The sequence below is a fragment of the Oncorhynchus mykiss genome, chromosome 16 (genome assembly GCF_057628025.1).
Source record: "Oncorhynchus mykiss isolate SJ-2025 chromosome 16, ASM5762802v1, whole genome shotgun sequence".
Classification (NCBI taxonomy): domain Eukaryota; kingdom Metazoa; phylum Chordata; class Actinopteri; order Salmoniformes; family Salmonidae; genus Oncorhynchus; species Oncorhynchus mykiss.
Window position 1 is genome coordinate 6,988,782 of NC_143037.1, and position 12,181 is coordinate 7,000,962.

At 42.9% G+C, this 12,181-nt stretch overlaps 1 protein-coding gene across 1 annotated transcript; it reads left to right on the top strand.

Annotated features, from left to right (window-relative positions):
- Positions 1-2,963: 2,963 nt before the first annotated feature.
- LOC110491290 (CDGSH iron-sulfur domain-containing protein 1) lies at positions 2,964-11,276 on the top strand. Its single transcript, XM_021564640.3, has 3 exons — positions 2,964-3,196; positions 6,365-6,567; positions 8,468-11,276. The coding sequence occupies exons 1-3, from the start codon at positions 3,166-3,168 to the stop codon at positions 8,555-8,557; spliced, it is 324 nt and encodes a 107-aa protein (XP_021420315.1). The 5' UTR covers positions 2,964-3,165; the 3' UTR covers positions 8,558-11,276.
- Positions 11,277-12,181: the final 905 nt, after the last annotated feature.

The window sequence follows — 12,181 nt, forward strand, 5'->3', positions numbered from 1 at the left end:
GCTGTCAGGGAGAGGGGGGGTTTGTGATTATTGATGCTGTCAGGGAGAGGGGGGGTTTGTGATTATTGATGCTGTCAGGGAGAGGGGGGGGTTGTGATTATTGATGCTGTCAGGGAGAGGGGGGGGTTGTGATTATTGATGCTGTCAGGGAGAGGGGGGGTTTGTGATTATTGATGCTGTCAGGGAGAGGGGGGGGGGGGGGGGTTGTGATTCTTGATGCTGTCAGGGAGAGGGGGGGGGGGTTTGTGATTCTTGATGCTGTCAGGGGGGGGGGGGGTTGTGATTATTGATGCTGTCAGGGAGAGGGGGGGTTTGTGATTATTGATGCTGTCAGGGAGAGGGGGGGGGGGGGGGGTTGTGATTCTTGATGCTGTCAGGGAGAGGGGGGGGGGGTTTGTGATTCTTGATGCTGTCAGGGAGAGGGGGGGGGGTTGTGATTCTTGATGCTGTCAGGGAGGGGGGGGTTGTGATTCTTGATGCTGTCAGGGAGGGGGGGGTTGGGATTCTTGATGCTGTCAGGGAGAGGGGGGGTTGTGATTCTTGATGCTGTCAGGGAGAGGGGGGGGGTTGTGATTCTTGATGCTGTCAGGGAGGGGGGGGGTTGTGATTCTTGATGCTGTCAGGGAGGGGGGGGTTGTGATTCTTGATGCTGTCAGGGAGAGGGGGGTTTTGTGATTCTTGATGCTGTCAGGGAGAGGGGGGTTTTGTGATTCTTGATGCTGTCAGGGAGAGGGGGGGTTGTGTGATTCTTGATGCTGTCAGGGAGAGGGGGGGTTGTGTGATTCTTGATGCTGTCAGGGAGAGGGGGGTTTGTGTGATTCTTGATGCTGTCAGGGAGAGGGGGGTTTGTGTGATTCTTGATGCTGTCAGGGAGAGGGGGGGTTTTGTGATTCTTGATGCTGTCAGGGAGAGGGGGGTTTGTGTGATTCTTGATGCTGTCAGGGAGAGGGGGGGGTTGTGTGATTCTTGATGCTGTCAGGGAGAGGGGGGGTTGTGTGATTCTTGATGCTGTCAGGGAGAGGGGGGGTTTTGTGATTCTTGATGCTGTCAGGGAGAGGGGGGGTTGTGTGATTCTTGATGCTGTCAGGGAGAGGGGGGTTTTGTGATTCTTGATGCTGTCAGGGAGAGGGGGGGTTTGTGATTCTTGATGCTGTCAGGGAGAGGGGGGTTTGTGTGATTCTTGATGCTGTCAGGGAGAGGGGGGGTTTGTGATTCTTGATGCTGTCAGGGAGAGGGGGGTTTGTGATTCTTGATGCTGTCAGGGAGAGGGGGGTTTGTGATTTTTGATGCTGTCAGGGAGAGGGGGGTTTGTGATTCTTGATGCTGTCAGGGAGGGGGGGTTTGTGATTCTTGATGCTGTCAGGGAGAGGGGGGTTTTGTGATTCTTGATGCTTTCAGGGAGAGGGGGGTTTTGTGATTCTTGATGCTGTCAGGGAGAGGGGGGTTTTGTGATTCTTGATGCTTTCAGGGAGAGGGGGGTTTTGTGATTCTTGATGCTGTCAGGGAGAGGGGGGTTTGTGTGATTCTTGATGCTGTCAGGGAGAGGGGGGTTTGTTCAGATGGGAAAACATTTGTGGAGATAATAGGGGTTGGTTGCAACCTATAAGCATAATCACATTTCTCAGAGTATCAAAAAATATATCGTTTCTTGCTTCAGTATTTCTACATTTTTGTTTTGTAGTGTTCGAGAAGTATGTTTATTTTGGGGAAATCTAGTTTCACGGTTTTGTACAAGTGAATTCAGAAAGAGTGGGACATCACAAACTGGGACAGCTTAATCCTGGTGGGTTTATTTCTGAATAGTTTACGCAGGGCTCTTGGTTCTTGTAGTACTGTTACTAGTGAATTTCTGTCTTCTGAGTGACATCTATCCAACATACTAGCCCAAAACATGATGGCCCAACACACATACTAGCCCAACACATGATGGCCCAACACACACACTAGCCCAACACATGATGGCCCAACACACACACTAGCCCAACACATGGTGGCCCAACACACATACTAGCACAACACATGATGCATTTCTGAAATCCTCAGATGTTTCCTAATCACACAAAAGTGTATTGAATTGCCATTGGAATACAATTAGGACTATAATAATGGTGTCCCAGTTTATGTAAGCTGCTGTCCCAGTTTACCAAATGCAAACTGAAAATATGGATTGTGACTCGGTGTACACAAATAGGTGTGTCGTGCCTCCTGTGAATACGATAACATTATTTTTTGTGTGATTATAGGAAACATATAATGAACTACTCGTTTCGAATTCTGCCACAACATCTTAATTGGGATTAGGTCTGGAATTTTACTAGGCTATTCCAAAACTTCATGCGTTACTTTTTAAAAATGTTCATGTAGTCTTGATTGTGTGTTTGGATCATTGTCTTGCTGCATGACCCAGCTGCACTTCAGCTTCAGCTCCCTGATGGATGGCCTGACATTCTCCTGTAGAATTCTGATACAGAGCAGAATTCATGGTTCCTTCTATTAAGGCAAGTTGTCCAGGTCCTGATGCAGCAAAGCATCCACAAACCATCACACTACCACCACCATGCTTCACCGTTTGTATGAGGTTCTTACTCTGGAATGCAGTGTTTGGTTTTCGCCATTAATGGGACACATGTCATCCAAAAAGTTATACTTTTGAATCATCTTCCCTTAGAACCTTCTTCCAAGAGTCTTGATGAACATCCAGGTGCTTGCTCTAGCACTAGATCAATAGGGTTTGTAGAATATTGTTTTTGTTTTTTACATAAATTTACTTTAAGCACCATTTCTCAATGTGCTCCACCTTATCTATTTTGTATAAAGTAGCAATTTTCTTTAACTTAGATTCTTCCCCTGATGTAGTTATAATTTTGTGACATTATTTTGACATTATGCACTCTGCAAAGCTGTAAAAATGATTGATTTCGTCTCATATACGCATAGCGTTTTACCACAGACTTTTATTTTGAAGGCAAAATCGGAAATCCGGTAATCTTAATGTTGCTGCTGGGACACTAATGCTGCTGCCATAACGCTAATATAGTTAGCTGCGTGTTCACATTTTCTAATTAATCTAAAATATGTGCCAGTTACTACGCAGGATTTGAGCCATACCGATAGTTTGCTACACCTTCTCCACAAAACTGCCTTGGATCAATCGTATTACAAACCATGAGTTCCAACAACGTTTCCCTGTCAAAAGGTAAATATTCCATGCTAACTAGCAAACAAGTTGAAGCTAGTTTGACAGCTATAGCTAGCTAACTTTACGTACTTAGCTACGAAAACTGTTGTTATTTAGCAATGTTTTCCCCCAAAAAATGGAGCTAGTTTATGACATTGGTTAATGTAATCTGTAAAAGTTTAGTACGATGGCATAATAGTTTGCATGCCTGTCATTTCGTAAGACTGCGACCTTGACTTGTTGCCTCCTGTTTTTTTTTGCTCAGCCAAGCAGTTACTAAAGAGTTCACAAAACCCCTTTCCCATGAAATAAATTATTATGATGCGTGTCAAGAAATAACTGCGACAAAACGACCTGGGAAAACTGTTTATTAAATTGACTTTAGGTGAACTCGCTCGGAAGAGGTGGTTTTAACTAAATAATAATTTTATTTCGACTTTGTTTATGGGAAACCGTATCAAGCGAGTTATTAAGAGTTTTGCTCTGTTGTTAATTATCGAGAGCTGCGCGATTGGATATTTGAAGTGGAAGTTATGAAACTCCGTCTTGTGCTTCTATTATGGAGAAAAGTTCACAATGAAACGGACATTAAATAGGGGCATTGATACATTTGCATCTGGCCATCACATTAATTTCGATGCCATTCTAGGCTACTATAGCCTGCATTTTATCAAATAAATATTTTTTAATGGCGAAATCACCAGTCATTCATTGCAAATCAATTTGTGGCACTTGTGTATCCTACCTGGAGCTGGCAAAGGATTTAATAAATAGCCTATAACTTCAGTTTATTGCTTATTGCTGCTGTAGCCTTCTGTTATTATGCGATTATTAATGCCCAAGTTTAGTTAATTAATTTGGAAATGATCAATTGTGATCATGGTCACATCTCGCCTCTATTGCAATTTGCCGAACAGCTGTTTGAATGGTTGCATTAGATTGACAGAAACAAGTCAGGCTAAAGTAAAAAGCCAAACACTGGTTGTTGTTGACAAGTTTATTCAGCTCATATTCATATGATTCATATTTGATTCATTCAGTGATTTGAAATGAAGTCCCCATCATCAGTAGCCTATTCCAGCATTCATTTATAGGCTATTAGGCAATACAAGCACTTCCTACCTTGAAATCGCCTTGCTATTCAGGTTGAATAAATTAGTCTGTCAATTTGATACATTTTTCAGTTTAGTTAACATCTTGCCAATACTATTGTAGGCGAGATCCTCTATCCTGAGAGACACAAACTCATCACTAAAACTCTCCTGTCGGATGTATTTATAGTTATGCGCAAAAATGATGACAGTTAAATCGACATCCATTGATGGAAAATGATGTGGCGAATGATCTTTTTCTCCTGCAACATTTAACATTTAGCATTATGTCGCTACAGGTCACGTCGACATTCCTTCTTAATTTGGCTCGATAACGTTATAGAAAAAGGGTTCATAAATGAGGCCGAGAAAAGTATTTCTCTGTAAGGCAGCGTTTCCCAAGCTAGGGGTCATGACTTGATTTGAAATATGGTCGCGAGAGAAAATGTGTGCACGGTTCATAGAACCGGGCTTATGCCGGTATCCTGTAGCTTCTATATGCGGTTGTAATAAACAGAGCGGTTTTCTTCCAACAAATGTGTCTCTTTTGAATGGTTTATGCTACAAAATATTATGACCCCTTTACTGAAAGGTAAGACTCTCAGGAACACACTCTACTATGCCGACAACTCATTAGAACTGAGTCGACAAGACCAGGCAATAAATCAGACTGGGGGGAAATATATCTTCTACACAGAAGATCTTACCACATCATCTTCTGAACTTCCCAATACCTTTCAGGTGCATTTCAGTCACTTCAAACCATACCTCCTTCAGATTGAAATACTACAGTCAATAATACCAGGAGCCTGCCTCCCGAGTGGCGCAGCGGTCTAAGACACTGCACCGCGGTGCTTGAGGCGTCACTACAGACCCGGGTTTGATCCCAGCCTGTGTCGTGACCGGGAGACCCATGAGGCGGCGCACAATTGGCCCAGCGTCGTCCGGGTTAGGGGAGGGTTTGACCGGCCCGGGATGTCCTTGTCACATCAAGCTCTAGCAGCTGGCTTCCGAGTTAAGCGAGCAGTGTGTCAAGAAGCAGTGCGGCGAGGTAGGGTCGTGTTTCCGAGGACACAGGTCTCTCGACATTCGCCTCTCCCGAGTCTGTACTGTAGTTGCAGCAATGGGACAAGACTGTAACTACCAATTGGATGTCACGAAATTGGGAAGAAAAATGGGTAATAAAATATAAATACCAGTAGCCACAGCAACCATTATGGAATGGCACAATGTGTTGAACAAAGGAGCTGATTGGCTGACCCTGACATTCCAAAATGGCTGCGGTGGCAACTGGTAACTAGCATGAGGATGAAAAGGGCAGTTTTCCAGGAAAACGAGCAGTATTTCAATCTTCTCGATGTATCAGTGTGGATAAAGATAAAATGTGGAGTACAATGGCATGTCCCATCCCTGCATTGAGGTTTTTTTTCGACCCCCTATCTCGCACCGGCTCCACGGTGTCCTAATGATTGCGTTCGGACCTCCCGTGCATCTCAGTGTAAACAAGCGTAACGGAAGGGTGGGTATCTTCTGGCAAGCAGCCACCATCCCATTCCATTAAATGTATCAACGTTACAGCAACAAAATGTGACAACTGCAAGGTATGGATTCTTTACAGAGGTTGGAGCCCTACCTGAACTAGATACTGGATCAAGTATTATTTTTTGTATTTTTTTTACATTTATTTAACTAGGCAAGTCGGTTAAGAACAAATGTATTATTTATAATGACGGCCAACCAAAAGGTCTCCTGCGGGACGGGGGCAGGGATCAAAAATAAAAATATAGGACAAAACACACATCACGACAAGAGAGACAACACAACACTACAAAAAGAGAGAGCTAAGACAAAAACACAGCATGGCAGCAACACATGACAACATAGCATGGTAGCAACACATGACAACATAGCATGGTAGCAACACATGACAACAACACGGTAGCAACACAACATGGCAGCAGAACAACATGGTAGCAACACAAAACATGGTACAAACATTATTGGACACAGACAACAGCACAAAGGGCACGAAGGTAGAGACACCAAAACATCACGCAAAGCAGCCTGTCTTAAGTGTCTGTTTTTTGTTTTACAGCTGAATTGGTGGCAGCCATCGGCGTGACTGCAGGAGCTACAGCTGCGGGCATCCTCCTCTTCCAGTACCTCTCCAAGGGGTCAGGGGTCAAGCCCAAGGTCAACCTGGACCTGCAGAAAGACGACCCTAAAGTGGTGCATGCTTTTGACATCGAAGAACTCGGGGACAAGGCAGTATACTGCAGGTGTTGGAGGTCCAAGAAGGTAGTGCTCGCTGTCGATCTGATACTCTGATACTTGCTGTCGATCTGATACTCTGATACTTTCTGTCGATCTGATACTCTGATACTCGCTGTCGATCTGATACTCTGATACTCGCTGTCGATCTGATACTCTGATACTCGCTGTCGATCTGATACTCGCTGTCGATCTGATACTCTGATACTCGCTGTTGATCTGATACTCTGATACTCGCTGTCGATCTGATACTCTGATACTCGCTGTCGATCTGATACTCGCTGTCGATCTGATACTCTGATACTCGCTGTTGATCTGATACTCTAATACTCGCTGTCGATCTGATACTCGCTGTCGATCTGATACTCTGATACTCGCTGTTGATCTGATACTCTGATACTCGCTGTCGTTCTGATACTCTGATACTCGCTGTTGATCTGATACTTGCTGTCGATCTGATACTCTGATACTCGCTGTCGATCTGATACTTGCTGTCGATCTGATACTCTGATACTCGTTGTCGATCTGATACTCTGATACTCGCTGTCGATCTGATACTCTGATACTCGTTGTCGATCTGATACTCTGATACTCGTTGTCGATCTGATACTCTGATACTCGCTGTCGATCTGATACTCTGATACTTGCTGTCGATCTGATACTCTGATACTCGCTGTCGATCTGATACGCTGATACTTGCTGTCGATCTGATACTCTGATACTTTCTGTTGATCTGATACTCTGATACTCGCTGTCGATCTGATACTCTGATACTCGCTGTTGATCTGATACTCTGATACTCGCTGTCGATCTGATACTCTGATACTCGCTGTCGATCTGATACTCTGATACTCGCTGTCGATCTGATACTCGCTGTCGATCTGATACTCTGATACTCGCTGTTGATCTGATACTCTGATACTCGCTGTCGATCTGATACTCTGATACTCGCTGTCGATCTGATACTCGCTGTCGATCTGATACTCTGATACTCGCTGTTGATCTGATACTCTAATACTCGCTGTCGATCTGATACTCGCTGTCGATCTGATACTCTGATACTCGCTGTTGATCTGATACTCTGATACTCGCTGTCGTTCTGATACTCTGATACTCGCTGTTGATCTGATACTTGCTGTCGATCTGATACTCTGATACTCGCTGTCGATCTGATACTTGCTGTCGATCTGATACTCTGATACTCGTTGTCGATCTGATACTCTGATACTCGCTGTCGATCTGATACTCTGATACTCGTTGTCGATCTGATACTCTGATACTCGTTGTCGATCTGATACTCTGATACTCGCTGTCGATCTGATACTCTGATACTTGCTGTCGATCTGATACTCTGATACTCGCTGTCGATCTGATACTCTGATACTTGCTGTCGATCTGATACTCTGATACTTTCTGTTGATCTGATACTCTGATACTCGCTGTCGATCTGATACTCTGATACTCGCTGTTGATCTGATACTCTGATACTCGCTGTCGATCTGATACTCTGATACTCGCTGTCGATCTGATACTTGCTGTCGATCTGATACTCTGATACTCGCTGTCGATCTGATACTTGCTGTCGATCTGATACTCTGATACTCGCTGTCGATCTGATACTCTGATACTTGCTGTCGATCTGATACTCGCTGTCGATCTGATACTCTGATACTCGCTGTTGATCTGATACTCTGATACTCGCTGTCGATCTGATAGTCTGATACTCGCTGTCGAACTGATACTCTGATACTCTGATACTCACTGGCATGAGCCATGTCTCAACCCCTAGAAATACATAGACACAGCATGGAAAGATGTGGTTGTGAGGAATCGGCCAACTGAAACAGACTGGAGGCTATTAAGGCAATGTCATCACTTGGAATTTTGATATGTATTTACTGCATTCTAACAACTTTTCTGGCCCTAGTTTCCCTACTGCGACGGCGCTCATGCTAAACACAACGAGGAGACGGGGGATAACGTTGGTCCCCTCATCATGAAGAGAAAGGAGGCCTGAACAATCAATCATCCATCCATCCATCCATCCATTTTGATTCCCATGACTGCCGCTGCTAACATACGGACGCCAACAAGTGCTCTTCACTACAGAAAGGATGGTAGAGGTTGACTCGACACGTGTACACCTGGTATTTACTCCAAAATTGGACGGTAACACTCTGTGTTAATAAGCAAATAATCACTTTTTTTTGGTTGTAATTTATTGATTGATCGAAGCAACACTTATCACAGGACCAAACGGTTATAAAATATTGTTGAAATTAGTTGTAATAATATCTAGAATGATGGTAGATAATTTCAGTGTGATTATCGAGGAAACGGGGGGCTGTGGAAGTACTGTAAAATAAAGTGCAGGGCTGGTTGTATTTATTTAATTGAGCTTTGGTCTCTGTACGTTAAGTGATTTTCAGAATGCAAAAGACTTGCTTGTATGTTTGATCAATGTCTGCCCTCCAATTTTTTTGTTTTTTGTTTTGATACCATAGAGATGTAAAGACATCACAACGTTGTATATGGTCCCAGTATGGTGTCTGTGAACACACGGGCAGCGCCATTGAGGCCATCTCCATTTTGAAGTAGTTAATTTTCGTCTTCTACTACTTCTATGAGTTGGTAAACAAACTGAAAGGGTGTATACTCCCATCTGGAGTGTGTTGTTTAAACCCAGGTTGGTGATTGTACTGCCATCTGCAGTGATGGAGTGTTTACTCCTGAGTATAATTCATTGGCTGACTCTTCCTCATGACTTGGATGGAATTATGTGATCCTTCCTTTATCCCATAGGAAGTCGACTACTTCAAAATGGTGAAAGTCCTCAATGGCGCTGCCCATGCTAAAACAGGCTTTTGGGATACCAGAGTCCTCTATATCATTCTCTATGGTTGATACTCGGGGAGTTTTTCCTGACCACGGGACCTGATCAGGGATATCTCTGGACCTTTTTATTGGAAGCCATGACTAGGTACTTTACATAGTTATAGTCCATAAAACCATAACTAGGACCCAGAGTTTTTCCATGGTCAGGTCATGTGGTTAGGAAAAACGTCTGGTTCTACTGAAGCGTTGTCAAGGAAACGGTGAGGTTTGATTTGATCGTTTTCGATTCAACTTGTGAAATCAAATTGTGTAAATGGTGTCAATGTTCTGCAGGTTTCTTAGTTGGAGATGAATCGTCGGGAAGGATTGCTTCGTTGCCCTAAGTTTGTTTACGGGGAAGCAACAAGTCTAAACTTGTTCTATACTACATACCAATTGGATTCCTGGGTTGTGTTTAGTAGGCAAGAAACATTTGTGGAATGTAGTGAAACGAGGAGGTAGCCGACTCGAACATGATAAATACTCGTTTTTTTTGTTGTTTTTTTAAAAGGTTTTGCTACGGTTTACCCTATGGATCACAGCCCTGTACTAAACCCGTTTTAGTAGCTGGATCTGAACTTTTCATGCAGCACTTCTGCCAAGCAGCTTATTCGTTCACACCCAAGGAGTGCACATTTTGGTTTTTTGCCCTAGCATTGCACAGCTGAATCAAATAATGAATTTAACAATCAAGCTTAGATTATTTGTATAAGCTGTGTATTGCCAGGGCAAAAAAGTAAATGTGCACCCCTGGGGAGGGGGGGGGCTAAGAATGTGTAGGTAGTGTCTACTGTCTGTGTGACCTCTGATTTCCACAATATGTCATTCCATCCAAATCCATCACTTATTTATCAATAATAAAAAAAAAAACATATCGATGTTCCTCTAGTGCTAGACCGTGTGTTATTTCCAAATGCTGTGAGCCAGTTCACACCCAAAGTAATGTATTAGATTGAACCTTACCAATTAAAAATCAATGAAAGGGATTTAATGGAAGGAATATAAAGCATATTTCCTCTCCCCGAAAGGTGTGCTCATTCAGAACTTCGTCTCTGGCTGATGTGTAGGCATAGGTGATGCAGTCCTGGATCAAATTCGTTCAAATGTGCCACACTTTATTAGGTATGCCTTGGTAGCCTACAGTCATTACAATGGAAATAGATGTGCAAGTGGAGTCTTGTCTTGACGACCAGTTTCAAAACCAAGGACGGCAACAATTTCTTTTGACCTATGATTTGAAACTTATTGATTCACTTTTAAATGTGTCTATTTCTGTGTGTGTGCGATTGTGGGCATGGCATTGCATGGGTAAATCTGAACGCTGTCTTTTATTTAATTTTTAATTATTTTTTACAGTTGGTGCAAGTTTAAATATAATTAATGGTTAATGATAACTACAGATGGAGTTAATTCAAGGGTCTCTATATCCAACCCTTAATGGTGCCCCTCTTAGATAATAATTTAAGATAAGATAATTTAGATAACCAAATATTTTTACATTTTATTTAGCCTTTTATTTAACTAGGCAAGTCCAGTTAAGAACACATTCTTATTTACAATGACCGCCTACCGGGGAACGACAGATTTTTTTTTTTACCTTGTCAGCTCGGGGATTCGATCTAGCAACCTTTCGGTTACTGGCCCAAAGCTCTAACCATTAGGCTACCTAAATCAGATCAATGAATTATTCTAGTAAATGATCTTGAATATTAATTAGCCAAAAGTCACAACGTCGTTGCGTTGTCGACAAGGAACCTGCAAGTAAGCATTTCGCTGGACAATGTATACCATGCATATCCCGTACATATGACTAGTACAACTTGAAACTTGAATTAAAGGGTAACTACACTCAAAAATCAAAATGCCTTAGATTTTTTTTGCCCAGACCTCAAACGTGGTCTGCTGATGTGATTTAAGGGGGGGGGGGGGGGGGTCAGAAACCTATGAATTTCTGACTCAGTTGACAGGGTAATTTATCTATTTTTTCAGTAGTAGGTTTACTGTTAGCCTACTGCACAGTACAGCTTGAGTTGGCCTGACTGAAAGACCAACATGGGATTGATAATTTTAGGTCATCAGAGTGTGTGTCTCCACTTCAATAAGCCTCTAGTCATAACCAAACAATCAGTAAAGAAAATGACATCTAAATGATAATGACATTGCCCATCTTATTTTTAGGCGCAGTCTCCTTAAAGACCCAGTGCAGTAAACATTACATTTATCCTGTGTTTATATCATATCGTACGACAGCTGATGAAACTACACTGTAAAAGTGTGACAACGTACATCTTGGCCATGTTCTGTTATAATCTCCACCCGGCACAGCCAGAAGAGGACTGGCCACCCCACATAGCCTAGTTCCTCTCTAGGTTTCTTCCTAGGTTTTGGCCTTTTCTAGGGAGTTTTTCCTAGCCACTGTGCTTCTACACCTGCATTGCTTGCTGTTTGGGGTTTTAGGCTGGGTTTCTGTACAGCACTTTGAGATATCAGCTGATGTACGAAGGGCTATATAAATACATTTGATTTGATTTGATATTTCCTTATAGTTGCTGGTTGAAAGTTCAATCTACACAGGAACTTCTAAACAACAGGTTCACGTGGCCGGGAGTTTCGGCTTTCCATGGTGACATCACCAACCCATGCTGTAAATTGGTTAATAGACCAATAAGAAAGAGAGTTCTAAACCTCTCTGCCAATAACAGCTAGTTTTCAAGTTTTCCCCTCTCCACTCCTAGACAATCTTAGCAACATTTTTGCTTGAGAAATT

Coding starts and splice junctions, on each gene's coding strand:
- LOC110491290 (XM_021564640.3), top strand. CDS start 3,166: ATGAGTTCCAACAACGTTTCCCTGTCAAAAG. Junction 3,197..6,364: donor CAACGTTTCCCTGTCAAAAG/GTAAATATTCCA, acceptor TTTGTTTTACAG/CTGAATTGGTGGCAGCCATC. Junction 6,568..8,467: donor GGTGTTGGAGGTCCAAGAAG/GTAGTGCTCGCT, acceptor TTCTGGCCCTAG/TTTCCCTACTGCGACGGCGC.